Raw genomic sequence first — 27,818 nt, forward strand, 5'->3', positions numbered from 1 at the left:
CCCATACCTTTACACTGCCCCTCATCTCCTCCTCCATGTGTTTACACTGCCCCTCATCTCCTCCTCCATGTGTTTACACTGCCCCTCATCCCCTCCCCCATACCTTTACACTGCCCCTCATCTCCTCCTCCATGTGTTTACACTGCCCCTCATCTCCTCCTCCATGTGTTTACACTGCCCCTCATCTCCTCCTCCATACGTTTACACTGCCCCTCATCCCCTCCCCCATACCTTTACACTGCCCCTCATCTCCTCCTCCATGTGTTTACACTGCCCCTCATCTCCTCGTCCATACGTTTACACTGCCCCTCATCCCCTCCCCCATACCTTTACACTGCCCCTCATCTCCTCCTCCATGTGTTTACGCTGCCCCTCATCCCCTCCCCCATACCTTTACACTGCCCCTCATCTCCTCCTCCATGTGTTTACACTGCCCCTCATCTCCTCCTCCATGTGTTTACACTGCCCCTCATCCCCTCCCCCATACCTTTACACTGCCCCTCATCTCCTCCTCCATGTGTTTACACTGCCCCTCATCTCCTCCTCCATACGTTTACACTGCCCCTCATCTCCTCCTCCATACGTTTACACTGCCCCTCATCTCCTCCTCCATGTGTTTACACTGCCCCTCATCTCCTCCTCCATGTGTTTACACTGCCCCTCATCTCCTCCTCCATACGTTTACACTGCCCCTCATCTCCTCCTCCATACGTTTACACTGCCCCTCATCTCCTCCTCCATACGTTTACACTGCCCCTCATCTCCTCCTCCATACCTTTACACTGCCCCTCATCTCCTCCTCCATACGTTTACACTGCCCCTCATCTCCTCCTCCATGTGTTTACACTGCCCCTCATCCCCTCCTCCATACGTTTACACTGCCCCTCATCTCCTCCTCCATGTGTTTACACTGCCCCTCATCTCCTCCTCCATGTGTTTACACTGCCCCTCATCTCCTCCTCCATACGTTTACACTGCCCCTCATCTCCTCCTCCATACGTTTACACTGCCCCTCATCTCCTCCTCCATGTGTTTACACTGCCCCTCATCCCCTCCTCCATACGTTTACACTGCCCCTCATGTCCTCCTCCATGTGTTTACACTGCCCCTCATCTCCTCCTCCATACGTTTACACTGCCCCTCATCTCCTCCTCCATGTGTTTACACTGCCCCTCATCCCCTCCTCCATACGTTTACACTGCCCCTCATCCCCTCCTCCATACGTTTACACTGCCCCTCATCTCCTCCTCCATGTGTTTACACTGCCCCTCATCCCCTCCTCCATGTGTTTACACTGCCCCTCATGTCCTCCTCCATGTGTTTACACTGCCCCTCATCTCCTCCTCCATACGTTTACACTGCCCCTCATCTCCTCCTCCATGTGTTTACACTGCCCCTCATCCCCTCCTCCATACGTTTACACTGCCCCTCATCCCCTCCTCCATACGTTTACACTGCCCCTCATCTCCTCCTCCATGTGTTTACACTGCCCCTCATCTCCTCCTCCATGTGTTTACACTGCCCCTCATCCCCTCCCCCATACCTTTACACTGCCCCTCATCTCCTCCTCCATGTGTTTACACTGCCCCTCATCTCCTCCTCCATGTGTTTACACTGCCCCTCATCTCCTCCTCCATGTGTTTACACTGCCCCTCATCTCCTCCTCCATACGTTTACACTGCCCCTCATCTCCTCCTCCATGTGTTTACACTGCCCCTCATCCCCTCCTCCATACGTTTACACTGCCCCTCATCTCCTCCTCCATGTGTTTACACTGCCCCTCATCTCCTCCTCCATACGTTTACACTGCCCCTCATCTCCTCCTCCATACGTTTACACTGCCCCTCATCTCCTCCTCCATGTGTTTACACTGCCCCTCATCTCCTCCTCCATACGTTTACACTGCCCCTCATCTCCTCCTCCATGTGTTTACACTGCCCCTCATCCCCTCCTCCATACGTTTACACTGCCCCTCATCCCCTCCTCCATACGTTTACACTGCCCCTCATCCCCTCCTCCATGTGTTTACACTGCCCCTCATCTCCTCCTCCACACACTTCAACAAATAAAATCAAGACATAAGCCTCTGAAATGGCACCCTATTCCCCATATAATGAACTATGCCATTTCAGAAGCAGCCCTGGTTCCCCACCATCACCCAGCCTCCTGTATGTTCAGTGAGTTAGTGAGCCCTGATGCAACACTGGAGTCAGAGGTAACGTTCAGAAGTGAAGGGCAGGGGAGAGGGCTGCTCTGTCCCTGAATCACACCACTCTGACACATCTGAGAGGATAGCTGCCCTTTCCTCCCAACACAGCCACAGTCCGAGTGAGGGATAGGGAGAAAAATATGATTCACTGTATTCAGACTGTATTCAGACACATAGAGTGGGTGGGCAGGACAATGGTTTGTCTTTGTATTCCTGCTAGGTCATTTAACATTCCCTTGCACAAAAGGTTGTTTGTGTGACATGAATTGTTAATGATCTTAAGTTTTTTAATCCTTTTATAATTGTTGGTGTTATAAATGCCACTCGTAAATGTAGTTAAGTCTGGTCTCTGGTGTCTGATAGATCATTTGCATTAGTGCTGCATTGCAACATGTTATCCAGCCCGTCGTCGCACCTCTCCTCTCAGAGACAGAGAATTATCCAGCTCAAAGCCGGTCTGGAGAGGGTCTTCTCTGGACTGTAAACAGAACTGGTTGGGCTCATTACTCTCCGCTGTTTTCTCCACACATATCTTTCTGCCCTCTAAGCCTCAGCTTCATCCCTGTTGTCTAGCTAGGAGGAGAGATGTTTGATGGTGCTGGGCTTCGTGCTTGGTCTGACCTGGAGCCTTCTGTGTGGAGATACCTCAGGCTAGCAACAAGTAAATATAGTTTTATATCCATAACATAACAAATGCAAAGGATTGTTGATGTGTTGGTTTCAGTCCTTCTGCTGTAACCCCTATCTGCACTCTATATATTCAGTGTCTTTGATTCTGCAATCGATTGGTATCAATGACCCCTGTTTTTGATTTGGGTGTGTTACCAAGTTATTTGTAGATAAATAAACTGAGGCGGTCACAAGGCCTTTTCTTTTTTCAAGTGGCGATTCAACATGCAAGGGTCCTGGGCTGTTTCATTATCCTCAAGAGCTGTGAGATTTGTGTTCCGCAGGACATAATGCCTCCACCCAAACTGGCCACAGCAATTCAGCAGGTAATCCAAAGGCAATTAGCTTCTTTGATTCTGCAGTTGCTTTCCTGGAGGCAGACATACACTGATTTGTCTGAAAAGACATGCAGTCTTTAGCACTTTCTGGTTTGGTTGATGAGAGAGATGAATAGAACTGTTTTTAATCAAGATGATTTGATTCAGTTTATTAGATGGAGCGGTGAGGGGAACTTGGAACTACGGCATCACGCTGGCTTATTGACTATAATTGTGTTAATTGAAAGTGGGTATTTTTTTATTATATTAAAGGATCAATCTGCAGTTCCTACATCCATTGTTGCACTTAGAAATGATTGATATGTACCCATTGATTCTTGAAAAATATAGTGTATAAATGCCTCATGAGCTTAGTTCAACTGCCGTACCCCATCAGAACCCCAAATATAGTTGTTTGTAAACAAAGTAAATGTAAACAGACACTAAATAGCTTCAAAACATGGTTAACTTTACATTTCATATTATGGATGGTGAGTCATATTTCTATGAACTTGAGAGTGTTTGCATTGGTCCAGCCCCAACCTTTAGCTTTTTACTGAAGTAATAGGGAAAACAGTTTATTATTGTGTGTACTGTTGTTCTCAACAATTGTTTTCATGTTGATATTGTCATTTTGGTGCATACGTGAAAGGGGAATGTTTCACCTTCCTCTTATATCTATTTTTATCTATCTATTAGCAGATAACTGACGGGACTTGACTGTTATTCTCATTTATGCAAGAGAATTGCTGTTGGAATTTACATTCAAGGACACAGAAGCACTGGAAAGTGACAACAGCAGGGCCATCCTGATGAAGCTAATCTGAGAGCACTGTACATTTGAGACTTTCTCCCTTATGTCACCCAGTGTTTCTGACGTTTGAGAAAAGTTACAGCACACAATGGTAATCTTGCTAAAAATACATTTCATATTTGATTAGATGCACCAAAATGAACACAGCAATCTGCTCTCTCTCCCCTCTCTCGCTGTCTCTCTCATATCTCTCTCTCTCGCTCTTTCTCTCTCTCCGTCAACATACTATCCATAGTGATATCAACGAAGCTTCCAAACCCTATTGATGTGATCGAGAAGCCCAGAGTCTCATCCTACCCTCCAAGCCTCCATTACTCTCTAACTAAAGCAACCTTTCCTCCCGTGCCTCTCTGGGTTCTCTTCTGTGTCTGCCAGGGGACTAATAAATAATGCATTGCAATAGTCTCTCTCTCTCTCTCTCTCTCTCTCTCTCTCTCTCTCTCTCTCTCTCTCTCTCTCTCTCTCTCTCTCTCTCTCTCTCTCTCTCTCTCTCTCTCTCTCTCTCTCTCTCTCTCTCTCTCTCTCTCTCTCTCTCTCTCTCTCTCTCTCTCTCTCTCTCTCTCTCTCTCTCTCTCTGTCATATTTTAATCATTTGTTTTAATGTCATTATTTAATTATTTGATTTACATAGCTTCATAACATAAAAAACATACATTTATATAATAACATGAGTTATTATATACTCAACAAAAATATAAACGCAAAATGCAACAATTTCAAAGATTTTACTGAGTTACAGTTCATATGAGGAAATCAGTCAATTTAAATAAATTCATTAGGTCCTAATCTATGGTTTTCACATGACTGGGAATACAGATATGCATCTGTTGGTCACAGATACCTTAAAAAAAAATGGGCCTCACAATGGGCCTCAGGATCTCATCACGGTATTTCTGTCCATTCAAATTGCCATAGATAAAATGCAATTGTGTACATTGTCCATAGCGTATGCCTGCTCATGCCATAACCCCACCGCCACCTTGTGGCACTGTGTTCACAACAGTGACATCAGGAAACCGCTCGCCCACATGACGCCATACACGTGGTCTGCGGTTCTGAGGCCGGTTGGAAGTACTGCCAAATTTTCTAGGTGGTTTATGGTAGAGAAATGAACATGCAATTATCCCTCAACAGCTCTGGTGGACATTCCTGCCATGCCAATTGCACACTTCCTCAAACTTGCACCATCTGTGGCATTGTGTTGTGTGACAAAAATTATAATTTTGGTGTCCTTTTATTGTCCCCAGCACAAGGTGCACCTGTGTGATGATCATGCTGTTTAATCAACTTCTTGATATGCCACACCTGTTACTGAGAAATGCTCAGTAACAGGGATGTAAACAAATTTGTGCACAACATTTCAGAGAAATCAGCTTTTTGTGCGTGTGGAACATTTCTGGGATCTTTTATTTCAGCTCATGAAACATGGGACCAACACTTTACTTTTTGGGTTTATATTTCTGTTCAGTGTAAATTGATAAAGCTTCAATTTTTATAATGTATTATGTTATGTCATTATTTTGGTTATATGATTACGCAACTTCAGTAGATTAGAAAGCTCCAACGGCAGGAGTTTTAATATGATGCTACGCTGTCAATGATCTTTTATTTCTCTCCAAATAACATAGTCTTCTTGTGTGTGTTCCAGAGCAATGGGACACTGAGGAAGATGGCGCTTGCACCTGTTTCTGCTTGGCTCTGTGCCTAGCTAACTCCTGGAGACTGGACTGGACTGCAGCTGGAAGGAGGCCAGGATATTTGGTTTATGAGTGAGGGGAAGAGGAACAGAGAACCTTGAATTAGTTTTGTATTTTTTCTGACCCAACTACCACACTTCAACATTCTACAACAATCACCACTTCACTTGGTTTTGTAAATGTACTAGTTCCTAGACGTATGTTCTAGGTCCTATATTCCTAAACCTAGGCTATATGCTAGTTCCTATATTCCTAAACCTAGGCTATATGCTAGTTCCTAGATTCCTAAACCTAGGCTATATGCTAGTTCCTAGATTCCTAAACTTAGGCTATGTGCTAGTTCCAAAATTCCCCAGTGTAAGCTACAGTATGTGCTAGTTCCTAGAGTCTTAAATGTTTATTGCTAGTACCTAGATTCTTAAATATTTAGTGCTAGTTCCTAGATTCTTAAATGTTTAGTGCTAGTACCTAGATTCTTAAATGTTTAGTGCTAGTTCCTAGATTCTTAAACGTTTAGTGCTAGTTCCTAGACTCTTAAATGTTTAGTGCTAGTTCCTAGATTCTTAAATGTTTAGTGCTAGTTCCTAGATTCTTAAATGTTTAGTGCTAGTTCCTAGACTCTTAAATGTTTAGTGCTAGTTCCTAGATTCTTAAATGTTTAGTGCTAGTTCCTAGATTCTTAAATGTTTAGTGCTAGTTCCTAGATTCTTAAATGTTTAGTGCTAGTTCCTAGACTCTTAAATGTTTAGTGCTAGTTCCTAGATTCCAAAACATATGGATTCTATGATATCACCAGAACGTTATGGTAGCCGCTTCTCTGGATAACAGGTGACACAATTCCCAATTTTTCCACTCAATGGAGAGGCTAAGAAGAGAATCAGGATAGAGAGGCAAAGCTAAAGAGAAGAATTTGAATCATATTATTGCTGTACACTTTAGGGAAAACACAACAACAGTGTAGACTGGAGATCATTTCGGCCTCTCTCCCAGCGGTAGTGGATTAAAAGCAACGAGACCTAGTTTGAGGGATTAGGGTCAGAAGTGGAAGATGATAAGCAGACAGGGGAGGTGTGAAGTTCGGGCCGTGTGGCCCCTGCTATTGACTGGGCTGCTGTTGACAGTCATGGCCACGGCCTTGGAGTACGAGGGAGTCCCTGGTCAGTGGGCACGGTACGGCCGCTGGGAAGCCAAGGCCACAGGCCAGCTGAGCTTCGCTCTGAAGACCAACATCAGCAAGGCCCTGGTGCTCTACCTGGACGACGGAGGGAACTGTGACTTCCTGGAGCTTCTGATCGCAGACGGCTGGCTGCATCTTCGCTTCACCATCCACTGTGCAGAGCCGGCCTCCCTGCACACGGAGACTCGTGTCAACGACCAGCGCTGGCACCGCGTGCTGCTCACCCGTAACTACAGAGAGACCAGCCTGGTGGTTGACAACGAGGACAAGGTGGCCGAGGTCAAGTCCAAGAGAAGTGAGATGGTGGTGGCCAGTGACCTTTACGTAGGTGGCATTTCTCCAGATGTTCGCCTATCTGCCCTCACGTCCAGCACCGTCAAATACGAGCCACCCTTCCAGGGCCTGATCACCAACCTAAAGCTGGGGGAGACCCTCCCCGTGCTCCTGGATGGCCAGGGTGTTCAGAATGATTTGGAATACCTGTGCATTAAACAGAACCCCTGCAGCAACAGAGGCCTCTGCTCCATCCACCAGGGAGAGGTCCTCTGTGACTGCACCGACACTGGATACAAGGGAAACTACTGCCATGAAGGTGAGCCAAATACAAAATGAGCTGAATGAGTTTTTGGAAAGGGCCTGTTTTTCCATTTGAATGCCTTAGCAGTAAAACCGATTGCTTTGTGAAGTTAAATGATGGTTTTTGAGGGATTCCTTCGGGGTTTACTTGTAATTCTGAGCCATTATCTGAACAGATTTTCATTTTAATAAATTATTTGTGGGAGAGTTGTGTTTATCTACATTTCAGCACAGCTTGATGCTCTGTTTCTGAATGCTTAGGGGGTTTGACTGAGATTGTTGGATAGGCGGTTGATTATGATGAGGTTTTGTCTGAGTTTAGCTAGGCCCACGTAACTCATTTGTGGATGACTGTTTCATGGCTAAAGGGAAATAAGCAAATCTACAAGCCTCCACCCAGACATTTTGTTCTACTGCTACCATTCTCATATACTGCAGGGTGGAAACCTCATGCTAGTAGAAGTCACCTACTGAGTGTAAGGGAATGTTTTCATAGAAATAAAAAGTTGACTAGTTCTGATCCTTTCAGAATGTCAATTAATATCATGTCATTTCATAATTGCGTTACCGTTCATCATTCTAAAACCATGCTGTTACCTGATACTAGATATCTGCTACCATAGGAACAGAATACTTTAGCTTATTGCAACATAATGACATTTCAACAATAGGCTGGATGCTCACCTCAGAGTGATCAATACACCCAGGGCTAACTGGTTCCATGCCCAAGTATAACATGGCCATGGCTGTGATCCACTGCCTGCATCAGGTTTAGACCCTTCCCCCACTACCTCCACACTTCCCTTTGTGTTCTGATCCACAGAGGGCGGCTTCTGTGTGAGCTGATACTGCACCTTTTTTTATTTCTAAATAGAGACATACAGTACAATACCAATGCGGTGTCACACTTTGACTGCATACAATATTTGTCACCTAGAATATAAAATCAGGCAAGCCAAAAGCTATGAGAGAGAGAGAGAGAGAGAGAACGAGATAAAAGATAACAAGACATGATAAAAAAAAATATGACTTATAAGAAATGTACAAATAATACATTTGTGACCAACCCACTCGATTCGGTCTTCCGTAGCAAAATTTGAAATTGTGTTTTTTAGATTGGATAAAAGTAGAGACTCTGAGCTAGAAAATGCATACACTACAGTTGAGGAACAATGGGAAAGTAGTTCTGCTTTGAAAGTTAAGGAACTTGTAACCTCACTTTTGAGAAAATTGCCTTTGAATATTTTGTACACCTACTGGAGACCTCTTTTTTGTCTACACCCATTCAGCATCGTTCACACCCTCTTAAGCTTTAGCCCCACCCATCTCTTTAAGGGTTGGTTCGAGTATTCTGGCCTAACAACAGCAGTCAAGCACCCAAGCTAACTGGCTAGCTAGCTTGATAGCTACTTTCAGACACAAATGAGAGAACCGCTCACTATGACCATTTTACTCACCCTAACAGAGCTGGTTAGGCTGGCAACAACACTTTTTTGCCAACATTTACTGACACCGGACATATTCAACGGGTTTGAGCATTCGGAAATGTATCAGTTACTCTGCACTCTGGCACACTCAGATGAGAGTGCTCTGAAATCGGAGTAGATAGCGAATTTACCAGTTACGTCTATCAACAGTTGTCGCAGTGACATCATTAACATTCTATTGAAACGGTTACTTGCATAGTGGAGTCTTTTGTTAAGACATGTTGCTAGCTAACTAAACAATGAACCATAATCCCAACTCATAATGTTACTGCCCTTCATGAATCTGCAGGTAGCTAACCAACCAGGTTCAATGTTAGCTAGCTATCTAACATTAGGCTATAAATAGAAAAGCAAATGGCTCTGAGATACGAATAATATTACTACACAGATCATACACGTAACGTTAGCTAGCGATCCAACCAGCTAATGTTAACTAGCTAGCTAACAGTACACTTAACTTGAAATGAAAACGACTTTCTGACAAAATTAGAAACGTGTAATATCTGAAAATGTAGCTAGCTAGACTATCTTACCTGTATACATGGATGGACGCTTCTCCCTCTCTCACGGATGCCATGGTTGTCATTAGTTTGAAGACGTAATCCGGAGACAGGTGTTTTCTCCATCTCCTTAGCTATCATACTCCAATTCCACTGATTTCAAAACAGTTCTCCAGAAAGTGTAGAGAAACACTTATGCAGTTCTACTATCGCAATATATTTGTTTAAATGCTGCTTTAGAGACGATTACCTACACATACTGACCAGCTCAAATAGACAGAAGCGTGCTAAATGGCAGACCAATCTGAACTCCTCTCTCTGCATGTCCAGCCCACTCATTATCTCAGCCAATCATGGCTAGCGGGAAGGTTGCTGACTGGAAGGTTGTGGTTAAACCAATTAGGCTCGTAATTTGACAATTTTATTCATATTTACAGATGGCATACAAGTTTTTTTAGGCACAGGAAAGTTCACATGTTCCAGAAGGTATTTCTGCCAAAAAACATATTTAGATTTTTTTTAAAGTAGGACATACTCCTAGTTTCCTGAAACGAGTCACATATAGTTACAGTTGAAGTCAGAAGTTTACATACACCTTAGCCAAATACATTTCAACTCAGTTTTTCACAATTCCTGATATTTAGTCCTAGTAAAACCTGTCTTAGGTCAGTTAGGGTCACCACTTTATTTTAGGAATGTGAAATGTCAGAATAATAGTAGAGAGAATTATGTATATTTTATTTCTTTCATCACATTCACAGTAGGTCAGAAGTTTACATAGAACAAATTAGTATTTGGTAGCATTGTCTTTAAATTGTTTCACTTGGGTCAAACGTTTCGGGTAGCCTTCCACAAGCTTCCCACAATAAGTTGGATGAATTTTGGCCCATTCCTCCTGACAGAGCTGGTGTAACTGAGCCAGGTTTGTAGGCCTCCTTGCTCGCACACGCTTTTTCAGTTCTGCCCACACATTTTCTATAGGATTGAGGTCAGGGCTTTGTGATGGCCACTCCAATAACTTGACTTTGTTGTCCTTAAACCATTTTTCATTCCTCATGAGGCCATCTATTTTGTAAAGTGCACCAGTCCCTCCTGCAGCAAAGCACCCCCACAACATGATGCTGCCACCCCCGTGCTTCACGGTTGAGATGGTGTTCTTCGGCTTATAAGCCTCCCCCTTTTTCCTCTAAACTGGCCAAACAGTTCTATTTTTGTTTCATCAAACCAGAAGACATTTTTCCAAAAAGTACGATCTTTGTCCCCATGTGCAGTTGCAAACCGTAGTCTGGCTTTTTTTATGGCGGTTTTGGAGCAGTGGCTTCTTCCTTGCTGATCGGCCTGTCGGGTTATGTTGATGTAGAATTGATTTTACTGTGGACATAGATACTTTTGAACCCGTGTACCCATTTCCTCCAGCATCTTCACAATGATGTCAATTAGCCTATCAGAAGCTTTTGAAGCCATTACATCATTTTCTGGAATGTTCCAAGCTGTTTAAAGGCACAGTCAACTTAGTGTATGTAAACTTCTGACCCACTGGAATTGTGAAATAATATGTCTGTAAACAATTGTTGGAAAAATGACTTGTCATGCACAAAGTAGATGTCCTAACTGACTTGCCAAAACTATAGTTTGTTAACAAGACATTTGTGGAGTAGTTGAAAAACAAGTTTTAATGACTCCAACCTAAGTGTATGTAAACTTCTGACTTCAACTGTATCTGCTGAATTCTGACAGAGCTTGAGCTTTGAAGGAGCAAAGATTTGGAATTTGTAGCCATTCCAAGACCATGCATCTGTCAAGAAATCACATGGCCACATGGTCATTACTGAGCCTCATTGGCCCAGTCATCTCTCTCAAGTGTATCTGGACTGGACTAACCTTTACCCTCAGAGCCAAGAGGAGGGTCAAAGTCGATTACAGCGCTCCTCACCAGAGAGGAGAATTAGGACAGCGACATAAATCAGACTGCTGTACGCACGTCTCCCTCTGACACACGCCTCATTTGCCAGCCAATCCAGGGAATGGGGATACACTCATGTACTCTGATGCAAAGACATGGAGAATCTGTAGGCCTGCTCTGCTCCCATTCAAATCAACTCATTCTGCTATCCATCCCTCTCTGATGCACTGCTGGCCTTGCCCTACTGACATTTGAAACCGTTTTGTGTCTCCTGACATGGAAGCTATGTAGGAAACTCTGTTTTATATTTTTTTACAGTTCCTATTATTTAGTATTCATGCCCCTTGACTTATTCCACATTTTGTGTTATAGCCTGAATTCAAAATGTATTTATATATGGTTTTCTCAACCATCTACACACAATGCCCCTGTCACGTTCTGACCATCATTTGTGTGTGTTTTCCTTGTTTTAGTGTTGGTCAGGACGTGAACTGGGTGGGCATTCTATGTTGGATGTCTTGTTTGTCTATTTCTATGTCTGGCCTGATATGGTTCTCAATCAGAGGCAGGTGTTAGTCATTGTCTCTGATTGGGAACCATATTTAGGTAGTCTGGGTTTCACTGTGTGTTTGTGGGTGATTGTTCCTGTCTATGTGTTTTTCACCAGATAGGCTGTTTTAGGTTTTCGTTACGTTCATCACGTTCTTTATTTTGTAGTGTTTGCATTGATTCGTGTTTTACGTTTGTTCATTAAAACATGGATCGCAATCTACACGCTGCATTTTGGTCCGACTCTCCTTCACATATAGAAAACCGTTACAGCCCCATAATGACAAAGTGAAAACATGTTTTACAATTTTCCTCTCTCACATTTATTGAAAATAAAATACAGAAATACATTTTTTACATAAGTATTCACACCCCTGACTGAATACTTTGTAGAAGCACCTTTGGCAGAGATTACAGCTTTGGGTCATTTTTGGGTATGTCTGTATCAGCTTTGAGTCGTTTTGGGTATGTCTGTATCAGCTTTGAGTCGTTTTGGGTATGTCTGTATCAGCTTTGAGTCGTTTTGGGTATGTCTGTATCATCTTTGAGTCGTTTTGGGTATGTCTGTATCAGCTTTGAGTCGTTTTGGGTATGTCTGTATCATCTTTGAGTCGTTTTGGGTATGTCTGTATTAGCTTTGAGTCGTTTTGGGTATGTCTGTATCAGCTTTGAGTCGTTTTGGGTATGTCTGTATCATCTTTGAGTCGTTTTGGGTATGTCTGTATTAGCTTTGAGTCATTTTGGGTATGTCTGTATCATCTTTGAGTCGTTTTGGGCATGTCTGTATTAGCTTTGAGTCGTTTTGGGTATGTCTGTATCATCTTTGAGTCGTTTTGGGTATGTCTGTATTAGCTTTGAGTCGTTTTGGGTATGTCTGTATCATCTTTGAGTCGTTTTGGGTATGTCTGTATCAGCTTTGAGTCGTTTTGGGTATGTCTGTATCATCTTTGAGTCGTTTTGGGCATGTCTGTATCATCTTTGAGTCGTTTTGGGCATGTCTGTATCAGCTTTGAGTCGTTTTGGGTATGTCTGTATCAGCTTTGAGTCGTTTTGGGTATGTCTGTATCATCTTTGAGTCGTTTTGGGTATGTCTGTATCATCTTTGAGTCGTTTTGGGTATGTCTGTATCATCTTTGAGTCGTTTTGGGCATGTCTGTATCATCTTTGAGTCGTTTTGGGCATGTCTGTATCATCTTTGAGTCGTTTTGGGTATGTCTGTATCATCTTTGAGTCGTTTTGGGCATGTCTGTATCATCTTTGAGTCGTTTTGGGCATGTCTGTATCATCTTTGAGTCGTTTTGGGTATGTCTGTATCATCTTTGAGTCGTTTTGGGCATGTCTGTATCATCTTTGAGTCGTTTTGGGTATGTCTGTATCATCTTTGAGTCGTTTTGGGCATGTCTGTATCATCTTTGAGTCGTTTTGGGCATGTCTGTATCATCTTTGAGTCGTTTTGGGTATGTCTGTATCATCTTTGAGTCGTTTTGGGCATGTCTGTATCATCTTTGAGTCGTTTTGGGCATGTCTGTATCATCTTTGAGTCGTTTTGGGCATGTCTGTATCATCTTTGAGTCGTTTTGGGCATGTCTGTATCATCTTTGAGTCGTTTTGGGCATGTCTGTATCAGCTTTGCACATCTGGATTTTGGGATTTTCTCCTTTTCTTCCTTGCAGAGTTTCACAAGCTCTGTTAAGTTTGATGGGGAGCGGCGGTGAACAGCAATCTTTAAGCCTTTCCACAGATTTTCAATGGTTTTCAAGTCTGGGCTTTCGCTGTGCCACTAAAGGACTTTCACACACTTGTTCTGAAGCCAATCCAGCATTGTTTTGGCCATATGCTCGGGGTCATTGTCCTGTTGGAATGTAAATCTTCACCCCAGTCTAAGGTCGTTTGCACTCTGAGGCAGGCTCTCATCAAGGATTGGCCTGTATTTGGCTCCATTCATTGTTCCCTCTATCCTTACCAGTCTCCCAGTCCGTGCCGCTGAAAAGCATCCCCATAGCATGATGCTGCCACCACCATGCCTTATGGTAGGGATGGTGTTAGACGGGTGATGAGCTGTGCCTGGTTTTCTCTAAACATAGTGCTTTGCATTCAGGCCAAATAGTTAATTTGTTGTCTCATCAGACCACATCATCTTTTGCCTAATGCTCTCAGTCTGTCACGTGCCTATTTGCAAACTCAATTTGTGATGTCATTTGCCTTTTTCTCAGGAGTGGCTTAAAGTTCAGATTGGTGAAAAGCTGTAGAGACTGTTGTCCTTTTGGCAGGTTCTCCCTTCTCAGTCAAGTAACTCTGTAGTTCTGTTAGAGTGGTCATTGGGTTCTTGGTCACCTATCTGACCAAGGTCCTTCTTGCCCGGTTTGGTTAGACGGCCAGCTCTAGGCAGTTTGGCTAGTTCCATATATTTTCTATCTCCCAATGATGGAGACCACTGTGCTCTCGGAAACTTTCAACACTATACAAGTTGCTTTATACCCTTCCCCAGATATGCGCCTCATCACAGTTCTCTCAGAGATCTACGGACAGTTCTTTGGACTTCATGGTATAGTTTCTACTCTGACAAGTACTCTCAACTCTGGGATCTTCTATAGACATTTGTTTCATTAAAAATAAATCATGTCCAAACAACTGAATTGGCCACAAGTGGACTCCAATTAAGTTGTATTGACATCTCAAGGATGATCAAAGGAAATTGGATGCACCTGAGCTCAGTTTGGAGTGCCATAGCAAAGAGGTGTGAATACTTATATAAATGAGTTATTTATGTATTTCATTTTAATAAATGTGCAAAAGAAATATCTAAAAACATGTTTTCACTTTGTCATTATGGGGTATTGTATGTAAATAGTGAGAGAGAAATCTATTTAATCAATTTTGAATTCAGGCTGTAGCACAACAAAATGTGGAATATGTCAAGGAGTATGAATACTTTCTGAAGGCACTGTATATTATGAGTAGGGGTCTGAGTTTTACACGGATGTAGTATGCACAAACTGTTGCTGTTATAGAGGTTACCTGACAGAGCCAATCTTCGGCACTGCAGTCTGAATTGTAGAGAGCAGACATCAGTAGAATACATCATTATGAGGTGTATAAGATGGTTAACAAGTGAACTGTTACCCCAAGGATTAACTTGAAGGGATTTGGAATGTATTGTGTCTTCAAGTAATGTAGTTGGTTGTCCTCACATGGGACACCATTAATGTTGGGCATTGTCCTCACACCAGATGTTTTTTTTGTCATAGAGTAGCATTTCTTGTTATGTAGCACTTTTATTTTAAAATAGTTATGACAGCAACTTAAACCCATGTCCTGTCTTGCTCTCGCCCGACTGTTCTTAGAGACATGGTTGAGGAAAAAGCAAGCTCTCGAGAGAAGCTTTCCTAGTTCAAACACATATGTGGGTATGTGTATAGCATTCATCTCATCTCAGCTCTTCGGTGTGTCTCAGAAGTCACTTTGAGTTGAATATGTTATCTGTGTCGACACATTGGGTATTGTGTTTGCTCAAGGTCATTCAGTATTAGATACTGTCTTTGTCTGCCTGCAGGAGATGAATCTAAATGTCAATTTTCATTTCAATAAAAAAGCAATTTATTGGAGCATGGAAGGGTTGATTTTACAACCAACAAAGATGACCGAGTTGTTAGTTGTTATAGCCTGACTCCTCTATGGAAAAATGTGTTCAGTATACGCACAGACCAGGGTGGTGGGTTTGACTAGTTGAATAAACTCCTATTTTAAAAAGTTTTCTGGATATTTTTGTGCCATGTAGCATTGATCAAAGTGTCCAACCAAATCCCATGTTTTTGATTTATTCCAATATGGTTGAACGGCATAGAAACAGCTCACCAGGGGTCGCTGATTGGCATACACATTGTCTCTAGTAGTTGATGCGAGACACCCATCCAAACAAATCACCACTCACAAACCTTTGTCCCTCGTTTGTATCAACTTTAATGGACCTTCCTCTTTTTTCAATGTTAAGAAATCAATAACACAAGTAACGTCTGACAAGGTATTGGCCCAGCTTGAACCCTACATTTGGAACACTTGTAGCTGCCTTCAAGCTCTTTCAAATGTTCTTCTAGCCATAATGAGTTTCACAGTGACAGAGAAATTGCTTGTTAACGTTAAATTGCCTCTGGCAGTTTAAGCTATAACTGGCATTCAACTCCATCGTGGCCTTTACTATTGTGCCAAGTTTCAAGCCAAAGTAAACAAGTGAAGATTAAAAGATATACGGACCTCTCCATATATTTCTTCAACATTTGCCTGGTTGGGTCTGTTGGTTATGTTCAACCCTATCTAATTCCATTATCTCACTTCTTGTCAAGCTTCCACCACTGTCATATGTTGAATTTATTCTGCCAACTCTCACTATTCCATAAAGCTGCGTACTGTATTTCACTTCTATGAGCTGCACACATCAATTGGATTACAATTAGAAAGCAGGACTAATGCCTCTGTCTGTCTCATTGTGTGAAGGCTTTGACGGAAAACAAAGCCCTGTTGTCCTTTAAGGAATCTGGATTCTAGCCCTAGAATTTTGTTTAGCTGAGTCATAGGGCTTTCATTTGCTCAGGACTTAATCATTCTAGCCATTTATGGATTTGTTTTTTCAGAACAGAAGACTGGAAGCATTAGTTGGACCACATTCAGTGGAGGTTATTTATCAGAAACCTTGTAACTGAGTTATCAGTTTGTCATATCTATTTTCTGGATGAATGAAAGTTAAGCTCTGGACTGATACATGTGGAGTATCAGGATCTTTAAAGGTTACATTGAATCTCGAAGTCACTTGTGATCCTGTAATAGTCTCACCAATATTAGTCATTTTTACTCATATAAGATGTTGCCATAATGTTGAGGCAGATCAGTCATTGTGCTGGGACATCAACTCACCTGTATCTGAACTCTCATCATTAGGACCCTGTGCACTCTCATGATTTATAGTGACAGTTGGCCGTGCTCCGTAATATGCTCACACACAGAGACGTTGTCTTTTCACTGTTTGGAAGACAGTATATACAATGTGGCCTGATTCTCTCTGAATATTTCCTTCTTCCTTTCAAGTGAGATTACACAGCCACATTTATTCATTTTTTATCTATCACAATTTGGGGAAATTGAATTTACCTTCCTCAAGTAGTAGTGAATGAAAATGAATTTCTCTCTGAATACATTTCATTTTCCCATTCAATCCAATCCGTTGGTCTTTAAACCAGTAAGTGATGTTGGCATTCATATAGCCTCTTTAAGGGCTAGCATCATAGATTCCTTTGAGCCCCAGGATCTTGACACAATGCATTGCTCTCAGCCTCTTTCCCCTCATTATCACGATGGCATCGCAGTCTCCAACAAGGAAGTGGAACTGTGACTCACTCATCACCAAGGCAAAGCACTGCCTTGACTCCCACCTTCCCTCCTCTGACAACTCTGACATCCGCCCCGCAGACACTTATTCCTTGGCAATCTGGGGCTTTCCGTGCTTCATTACACACTAGGTCTGGGTGAGGCTGTGTGTTGCCGTCAGTAGGTTCCTGTCGTCACAGGGGAATTGAGTTGATGTGGTCTCGGATCTCTGTGGCAACTACTTCAGAGGCATTGCTAATCAACTACCAGGGGTGAATGGTGGTAAAAGTAATGTGGAATTTAAACTGTTGGGCCTCTTCCAAACCTTTGAGAGACTGTATCAGGTTTCCACTCTCCTGCCGTTATTTATTTATTTCATCATTTCTTCCATTAATGTTCCCGCAGAGAACTTTATGTTGGGACCTTATAACTTACAATATTTCCCCAAAGTGTGTGTGTGTGTGTGTGTGTGTGTGTGTGCGCATTGTGAGTCAGTGTCGGTGCATCTTTAACTCTGTTGGCTTGTAATTTGTCTGTGCTTGTAATCGTATAATGATACAGTATATCGGTATGCAATGATATGGCATTTATAGGCTTGACTGGGTGAATCATATGTAACATACCTAGAAGTGTAACCTTCCTAGAAGACCATATCCTGTTCTCATAATGTAGATTGTCTCATGTAAATGTGCCTCATCGAAAGCATAGATATCCAATATAACCTCCATGTAGGTATGAGCTATGAGGGATCCTCTGATAAAACTGCTTTAGTACAGCAGTGTCAGCCTTTATTACAGTACATATGGGGTAAAATGCTATGTGCTAGTATTTTAAAGAGATGCCTATTGCCCACTAAATGTATGTGTTGAGTATCAGGATCATTATATTGTATAGATTAGAACGGTCTATGGAGAGGCCTACTGTATGTGTTAAAGTTAGAGAGGGATACTGTATGTGTTGTAATTAGAGAGGCCTACTGTATGTGTTGTAATTAGAGGCCTACTGTATGTGTTGTAATTAGAGGTACAGAGAGTTACTGCATGTGTTGTAATTAGAGGTACAGAGAGTTACTGCATGTGTTGTAATTAGAGGTACAGAGTGCTACTGTATGTGTTGTAATTAGAGGCCTACTGTATGTGTTGTAATTACAGAGGCTTACTGTATGTGTTGTAATTACAGAGTCCTACTGTATGTGTTGTAATTACAGAGTCCTACTGTATGTCTTGTAATTAGAGACCTACTGTATGTGTTGTAATTAAACGCCTACTGTATGTGTTGTAATTACAGAGTTCTACTCTATGTGTTGTAATTACAGAGTCCTACTGTATGTCTTGTAATTAGAGACCTACTGTATGTGTTGTAATTAGAGGCCTACTGTATGTGTTGTAATTACAGAGTTCTACTCTATGTGTTGTAATTACAGAGTCCTACTGTATGTGTTGTAATTAGAGAGGCCTACTGTATGTGTTGTAATTACAGAGTCCTACTGTATGTGTTGTAATTAGAGAGGTCTACTGTATGTGTTGTAATTAGAAAGGCTTACTGTATGTGTTGTAATTAGAGGTCTACTGTATGTGTTGTAATTAGAGAGGCTTACTGTATGTGTTGTAATTAGAGAGGCCTACTGTATGTGTTGTAATTACAGAGTCCTACTGTGTTGTAATTAGAGGCCTACTGTATGTGTTGTAATTACAGAGTCCTACTGTATGTGTTGTAATTAGAGGCCTACTGTACATGTTGTAATTACAGAGTCCTACTGTATGTGTTGTAATTAGAGGCCGACACTGTGTTGTAATTACAGAGGCCTACTGTATGTGTTGTAATTACAGAGTCCTACTGTATGTCTTGTAATTAGAAACCTACTGTATGTGTTGTAATTACAGAGTCCTACTCTATGTGTTGTAATTACAGAGTTCTACTGTATGTGTTGTAATTAGACGCCTACTGTATGTGTTGTAATTACAGAGTTCTACTGTATGTGTTGTAATTAGAGAGGCCTACTGTATGTGTTGTAATTACAGAGTCCTACTGTATGTGTTGTAATTAGAGAGGCCTACTGTATGTGTTGTAATTAGAGGTACAGAGAGTTACTGCATGTGTTGTAATTAGAGGTACAGAGTGCTACTGTATGTGTTGTAATTAGAGGCCTACTGTATGTGTTGTAATTACAGAGGCTTACTGTATGTGTTGTAATTACAGAGTCCTACTGTATGTGTTGTAATTACAGAGTCCTACTGTATGTCTTGTAATTAGAGACCTACTGTATGTGTTGTAATTAGACGCCTACTGTATGTGTTGTAATTACAGAGTTCTACTCTATGTGTTGTAATTACAGAGTCCTACTGTATGTGTTGTAATTAGAGAGGTCTACTGTATGTGTTGTAATTAGAGAGGCTTACTGTATGTGTTGTAATTAGAGAGGCCTACTGTATGTGTTGTAATTACAGAGTCCTACTGTGTTGTAATTAGAGGCCTACTGTATGTGTTGTAATTACAGAGTCCTACTGTATGTGTTGTAATTAGAGGCCTACTGTACATGTTGTAATTACAGAGTCCTACTGTATGTGTTGTAATTAGAGGCCGACACTGTGTTGTAATTACAGAGGCCTACTGTATGTGTTGTAATTACAGAGTTCTACTCTATGTGTTGTAATTACAGAGTCCTACTGTATGTGTTGTAATTACAGAGTCCTACTGTATGTGTTGTAATTACAGAGTCCTACTGTGTTGTAATTCGAGGCCTACTGTATGTGTTGTACTTAGAGAGGCCTACTGTATGTGTTGTAATTAGAGGCCTACTGTATGTGTTGTAATTAGAGAGGTCTACTGTATGTGTTGTAATTAGAGGTACAGAGAGTTACTGCATGTGTTGTAATTAGAGGTACAGAGTGCTACTGTATGTGTTGTAATTAGAGGCCTACTGTATGTGTTGTAATTACAGAGGCTTACTGTATGTGTTGTAATTACAGAGTCCTACTGTATGTGTTGTAATTACAGAGTCCTACTGTATGTCTTGTAATTAGAGACCTACTGTATGTGTTGTAATTAGACGCCTACTGTATGTGTTGTAATTACAGAGTTCTACTCTATGTGTTGTAATTAGAGGCCTACTGTACATGTTGTAATTACAGAGTCCTACTGTATGTGTTGTAATTAGAGGCCGACACTGTGTTGTAATTACAGAGGCCTACTGTATGTGTTGTAATTACAGAGTCCTACTGTATGTCTTGTAATTAGAGACCTACTGTATGTGTTGTAATTACAGAGTCCTACTCTATGTGTTGTAATTACAGAGTCCTACTGTATGTGTTGTAATTAGACGCCTACTGTATGTGTTGTAATTACAGAGTTCTACTGTATGTGTTGTAATTAGAGAGGCCTACTGTATGTGTTGTAATTACAGAGTCCTACTGTATGTGTTGTAATTAGAGAGGCCTACTGTATGTGTTGTAATTAGAGGTACAGATAGTTACTGCATGTGTTGTAATTAGAGGTACAGAGTGCTACTGTATGTGTTGTAATTAGAGGCCTACTGTATGTGTTGTAATTACAGAGGCTTACTGTATGTGTTGTAATTACAGGGTCCTACTGTATGTGTTGTAATTACAGAGTCCTACTGTATGTCTTGTAATTAGAGACCTACTGTATGTGTTGTAATTAGACGCCTACTGTATGTGTTGTAATTACAGAGTTCTACTCTATGTGTTGTAATTACAGAGTCCTACTGTATGTGTTGTAATTAGAGAGGTCTACTGTATGTGTTGTAATTAGAGAGGCTTACTGTATGTGTTGTAATTAGAGAGGCCTACTGTATGTGTTGTAATTACAGAGTCCTACTGTGTTGTAATTAGAGGCCTACTGTATGTGTTGTAATTACAGAGTCCTACTGTATGTGTTGTAATTAGAGGCCTACTGTACATGTTGTAATTACAGAGTCCTACTGTATGTGTTGTAATTAGAGGCCGACACTGTGTTGTAATTACAGAGGCCTACTGTATGTGTTGTAATTACAGAGTTCTACTCTATGTGTTGTAATTACAGAGTCCTACTGTATGTGTTGTAATTACAGAGTCCTACTGTATGTGTTGTAATTACAGAGTCCTACTGTGTTGTAATTCGAGGCCTACTGTATGTGTTGTAATTAGAGAGGCCTACTGTATGTGTTGTAATTAGAGGCCTACTGTATGTGTTGTAATTAGAGAGGTCTACTTTATGTGTTGTAATTAGAGGTACAGAGAGTTACTGCATGTGTTGTAATTAGAGGTACAGAGTGCTACTGTATGTGTTGTAATTAGAGGCCTACTGTATGTGTTGTAATTACAGAGGCTTACTGTATGTGTTGTAATTACAGAGTCCTACTGTATGTGTTGTAATTACAGAGTCCTACTGTATGTCTTGTAATTAGAGACCTACTGTATGTGTTGTAATTAGACGCCTACTGTATGTGTTGTAATTACAGAGTTCTACTCTATGTGTTGTAATTACAGAGTCCTACTGTATGTGTTGTAATTAGAGAGGCCTACTGTATGTGTTGTAATTACAGAGTCCTACTGTATGTGTTGTAATTAGAGAGGTCTACTGTATGTGTTGTAATTAGAGAGGCTTACTGTATGTGTTGTAATTAGAGAGGCCTACTGTATGTGTTGTAATTACAGAGTCCTACTGTGTTGTAATTAGAGGCCTACTGTATGTGTTGTAATTACAGAGTCCTACTGTATGTGTTGTAATTAGAGGCCTACTGTACATGTTGTAATTACAGAGTCCTACTGTATGTGTTGTAATTAGAGGCCGACACTGTGTTGTAATTACAGAGGCCTACTGTATGTGTTGTAATTACAGAGTTCTACTCTATGTGTTGTAATTACAGAGTCCTACTGTATGTGTTGTAATTACAGAGTCCTACTGTATGTGTTGTAATTACAGAGTCCTACTGTGTTGTAATTCGAGGCCTACTGTATGTGTTGTAATTAGAGAGGCCTACTGTATGTGTTGTAATTAGAGGCCTACTGTATGTGTTGTAATTAGAGAGGTCTACTGTATGTGTTGTAATTAGAGGTACAGAGAGTTACTGCATGTGTTGTAATTAGAGGTACAGAGTGCTACTGTATGTGTTGTAATTAGAGGCCTACTGTATGTGTTGTAATTACAGAGGCTTACTGTATGTGTTGTAATTACAGAGTCCTACTGTATGTGTTGTAATTACAGAGTCCTACTGTATGTCTTGTAATTAGAGACCTACTGTATGTGTTGTAATTAGACGCCTACTGTATGTGTTGTAATTACAGAGTTCTACTCTATGTGTTGTAATTAGAGGCCTACTGTACATGTTGTAATTACAGAGTCCTACTGTATGTGTTGTAATTAGAGGCCGACACTGTGTTGTAATTACAGAGGCCTACTGTATGTGTTGTAATTACAGAGTCCTACTGTATGTGTTGTAATTACAGAGTCCTACTGTGTTGTAATTCGAGGCCTACTGTATGTGTTGTAATTAGAGAGGCCTACTGTATGTGTTGTAATTAGAGGCCTACTGTATGTGTTGTAATTAGAGAGGTCTACTGTATGTGTTGTAATTAGAGGTACAGAGAGTTACTGCATGTGTTGTAATTACAGAGTTCTACTCTATGTGTTGTAATTAGAGGCCTACTGTACATGTTGTAATTACAGAGTCCTACTGTATGTGTTGTAATTAGAGGCCGACACTGTGTTGTAATTACAGAGGCCTACTGTATGTGTTGTAATTACAGAGTCCTACTGTATGTCTTGTAATTAGAGACCTACTGTATGTGTTGTAATTACAGAGTCCTACTCTATGTGTTGTAATTACAGAGTCCTACTGTATGTGTTGTAATTAGACGCCTACTGTATGTGTTGTAATTACAGAGTTCTACTGTATGTGTTGTAATTAGAGAGGCCTACTGTATGTGTTGTAATTACAGAGTCCTACTGTATGTGTTGTAATTAGAGAGGCCTACTGTATGTGTTGTAATTAGAGGTACAGATAGTTACTGCATGTGTTGTAATTAGAGGTACAGAGTGCTACTGTATGTGTTGTAATTAGAGGCCTACTGTATGTGTTGTAATTACAGAGGCTTACTGTATGTGTTGTAATTACAGGGTCCTACTGTATGTGTTGTAATTACAGATTCCTACTGTATGTCTTGTAATTAGAGACCTACTGTATGTGTTGTAATTAGACGCCTACTGTATGTGTTGTAATTACAGAGTTCTACTCTATGTGTTGTAATTACAGAGTCCTACTGTATGTGTTGTAATTAGAGAGGTCTACTGTATGTGTTGTAATTAGAGAGGCTTACTGTATGTGTTGTAATTAGAGAGGCCTACTGTATGTGTTGTAATTACAGAGTCCTACTGTGTTGTAATTAGAGTCCTACTGTATGTGTTGTAATTAGAGGCCTACTGTACATGTTGTAATTACAGAGTCCTACTGTATGTGTTGTAATTAGAGGCCGACACTGTGTTGTAATTACAGAGGCCTACTGTATGTGTTGTAATTACAGAGTTCTACTCTATGTGTTGTAATTACAGAGTCCTACTGTATGTGTTGTAATTACAGAGTCCTACTGTATGTGTTGTAATTACAGAGTCCTACTGTGTTGTAATTCGAGGCCTACTGTATGTGTTGTAATTAGAGAGGCCTACTGTATGTGTTGTAATTAGAGGCCTACTGTATGTGTTGTAATTAGAGAGGTCTACTTTATGTGTTGTAATTAGAGGTACAGAGAGTTACTGCATGTGTTGTAATTAGAGGTACAGAGTGCTACTGTATGTGTTGTAATTAGAGGCCTACTGTATGTGTTGTAATTACAGAGGCTTACTGTATGTGTTGTAATTACAGAGTCCTACTGTATGTGTTGTAATTACAGAGTCCTACTGTATGTCTTGTAATTAGAGACCTACTGTATGTGTTGTAATTAGACGCCTACTGTATGTGTTGTAATTACAGAGTTCTACTCTATGTGTTGTAATTACAGAGTCCTACTGTATGTGTTGTAATTAGAGAGGCCTACTGTATGTGTTGTAATTACAGAGTCCTACTGTATGTGTTGTAATTAGAGAGGTCTACTGTATGTGTTGTAATTAGAGAGGCTTACTGTATGTGTTGTAATTAGAGAGGCCTACTGTATGTGTTGTAATTACAGAGTCCTACTGTGTTGTAATTAGAGGCCTACTGTATGTGTTGTAATTAGAGGCCTACTGTACATGTTGTAATTACAGAGTCCTACTGTATGTGTTGTAATTAGAGGCCGACACTGTGTTGTAATTACAGAGGCCTACTGTATGTGTTGTAATTACAGAGTTCTACTCTATGTGTTGTAATTACAGAGTCCTACTGTATGTGTTGTAATTACAGAGTCCTACTGTATGTGTTGTAATTACAGAGTCCTACTGTGTTGTAATTCGAGGCCTACTGTATGTGTTGTAATTAGAGAGGCCTACTGTATGTGTTGTAATTAGAGGCCTACTGTATGTGTTGTAATTAGAGAGGTCTACTGTATGTGTTGTAATTAGAGGTACAGAGAGTTACTGCATGTGTTGTAATTAGAGGTACAGAGTGCTACTGTATGTGTTGTAATTAGAGGCCTACTGTATGTGTTGTAATTACAGAGGCTTACTGTATGTGTTGTAATTACAGAGTCCTACTGTATGTGTTGTAATTACAGAGTCCTACTGTATGTCTTGTAATTAGAGACCTACTGTATGTGTTGTAATTAGACGCCTACTGTATGTGTTGTAATTACAGAGTTCTACTCTATGTGTTGTAATTAGAGGCCTACTGTACATGTTGTAATTACAGAGTCCTACTGTATGTGTTGTAATTAGAGGCCGACACTGTGTTGTAATTACAGAGGCCTACTGTATGTGTTGTAATTACAGAGTCCTACTGTATGTGTTGTAATTACAGAGTCCTACTGTGTTGTAATTCGAGGCCTACTGTATGTGTTGTAATTAGAGAGGCCTACTGTATGTGTTGTAATTAGAGGCCTACTGTATGTGTTGTAATTAGAGAGGTCTACTGTATGTGTTGTAATTAGAGGTACAGAGAGTTACTGCATGTGTTGTAATTAGAGGTACAGAGTGCTACTGTATGTGTTGTAATTAGAGGCCTACTGTATGTGTTGTAATTACAGAGGCTTACTGTATGTGTTGTAATTACAGAGTCCTACTGTATGTGTTGTAATTACAGAGTCCTACTGTATGTCTTGTAATTAGAGACCTACTGTATGTGTTGTAATTAGACGCCTACTGTATGTGTTGTAATTACAGAGTTCTACTCTATGTGTTGTAATTACAGAGTCCTACTGTATGTGTTGTAATTAGAGAGGCCTACTGTATGTGTTGTAATTACAGAGTCCTACTGTATGTGTTGTAATTAGAGAGGTCTACTGTATGTGTTGTAATTAGAGAGGCTTACTGTATGTGTTGTAATTAGAGAGGCCTACTGTATGTGTTGTAATTACAGAGTCCTACTGTGTTGTAATTAGAGGCCTACTGTATGTGTTGTAATTACAGAGTCCTACTGTATGTGTTGTAATTAGAGGCCTACTGTACATGTTGTAATTACAGAGTCCTACTGTATGTGTTGTAATTAGAGGCCGACACTGTGTTGTAATTACAGAGGCCTACTGTATGTGTTGTAATTACAGAGTTCTACTCTATGTGTTGTAATTACAGAGTCCTACTGTATGTGTTGTAATTACAGAGTCCTACTGTATGTGTTGTAATTACAGAGTCCTACTGTGTTGTAATTCGAGGCCTACTGTATGTGTTGTAATTAGAGAGGCCTACTGTATGTGTTGTAATTAGAGGCCTACTGTATGTGTTGTAATTAGAGAGGTCTACTGTATGTGTTGTAATTAGAGGTACAGAGAGTTACTGCATGTGTTGTAATTAGAGGTACAGAGTGCTACTGTATGTGTTGTAATTAGAGGCCTACTGTATGTGTTGTAATTACAGAGGCTTACTGTATGTGTTGTAATTACAGAGTCCTACTGTATGTGTTGTAATTACAGAGTCCTACTGTATGTCTTGTAATTAGAGACCTACTGTATGTGTTGTAATTAGACGCCTACTGTATGTGTTGTAATTACAGAGTTCTACTCTATGTGTTGTAATTAGAGGCCTACTGTACATGTTGTAATTACAGAGTCCTACTGTATGTGTTGTAATTAGAGGCCGACACTGTGTTGTAATTACAGAGGCCTACTGTATGTGTTGTAATTACAGAGTCCTACTGTATGTCTTGTAATTAGAGACCTACTGTATGTGTTGTAATTACAGAGTCCTACTCTATGTGTTGTAATTACAGAGTCCTACTGTATGTGTTGTAATTAGACGCCTACTGTATGTGTTGTAATTACAGAGTTCTACTGTATGTGTTGTAATTAGAGAGGCCTACTGTATGTGTTGTAATTACAGAATCCTACTGTATGTGTTGTAATTAGAGAGGCCTACTGTATGTGTTGTAATTAGAGGTACAGATAGTTACTGCATGTGTTGTAATTAGAGGTACAGAGTGCTACTGTATGTGTTGTAATTAGAGGCCTACTGTATGTGTTGTAATTACAGAGGCTTACTGTATGTGTTGTAATTACAGAGTCCTACTGTATGTGTTGTAATTACAGAGTCCTACTGTATGTCTTGTAATTAGAGACCTACTGTATGTGTTGTAATTAGACGCCTACTGTATGTGTTGTAATTACAGAGTTCTACTCTATGTGTTGTAATTACAGAGTCCTACTGTATGTGTTGTAATTAGAGAGGTCTACTGTATGTGTTGTAATTAGAGAGGCTTACTGTATGTGTTGTAATTAGAGAGGCCTACTGTATGTGTTGTAATTACAGAGTCCTACTGTGTTGTAATTAGAGGCCTACTGTATGTGTTGTAATTACAGAGTCCTACTGTATGTGTTGTAATTAGAGGCCTACTGTACATGTTGTAATTACAGAGTCCTACTGTATGTGTTGTAATTAGAGGCCGACACTGTGTTGTAATTACAGAGGCCTACTGTATGTGTTGTAATTACAGAGTTCTACTCTATGTGTTGTAATTACAGAGTCCTACTGTATGTGTTGTAATTACAGAGTCCTACTGTATGTGTTGTAATTACAGAGTCCTACTGTGTTGTAATTCGAGGCCTACTGTATGTGTTGTACTTAGAGAGGCCTACTGTATGTGTTGTAATTAGAGGCCTACTGTATGTGTTGTAATTAGAGAGGTCTACTGTATGTGTTGTAATTAGAGGTACAGAGAGTTACTGCATGTGTTGTAATTAGAGGTACAGAGTGCTACTGTATGTGTTGTAATTAGAGGCCTACTGTATGTGTTGTAATTACAGAGGCTTACTGTATGTGTTGTAATTACAGAGTCCTACTGTATGTGTTGTAATTACAGAGTCCTACTGTATGTCTTGTAATTAGAGACCTACTGTATGTGTTGTAATTAGACGCCTACTGTATGTGTTGTAATTACAGAGTTCTACTCTATGTGTTGTAATTACAGAGTCCTACTGTATGTGTTGTAATTAGAGAGGCCTACT

At 40.6% G+C, this 27,818-nt stretch overlaps 1 protein-coding gene across 1 annotated transcript in view; it reads left to right on the forward strand.

Annotated features, from left to right (window-relative positions):
* LOC118945288 (neurexin-2-like) overlaps positions 1 to 27,818 on the forward strand; it is a 139,026-nt gene that overhangs the window by 58,839 nt on the left and 52,369 nt on the right. The window contains exon 2 of the mRNA XM_036967714.1: positions 5,658 to 7,475. Coding sequence (XP_036823609.1) covers positions 6,755 to 7,475 — 721 coding nt within the window. The 5' untranslated portion in view covers positions 5,658 to 6,754. The remainder of the gene's footprint in view (positions 1 to 5,657; positions 7,476 to 27,818) is intronic.

This window comes from Oncorhynchus mykiss, chromosome Y (genome assembly GCF_013265735.2).
Source record: "Oncorhynchus mykiss isolate Arlee chromosome Y, USDA_OmykA_1.1, whole genome shotgun sequence".
Lineage (NCBI taxonomy): Eukaryota > Metazoa > Chordata > Actinopteri > Salmoniformes > Salmonidae > Oncorhynchus > Oncorhynchus mykiss.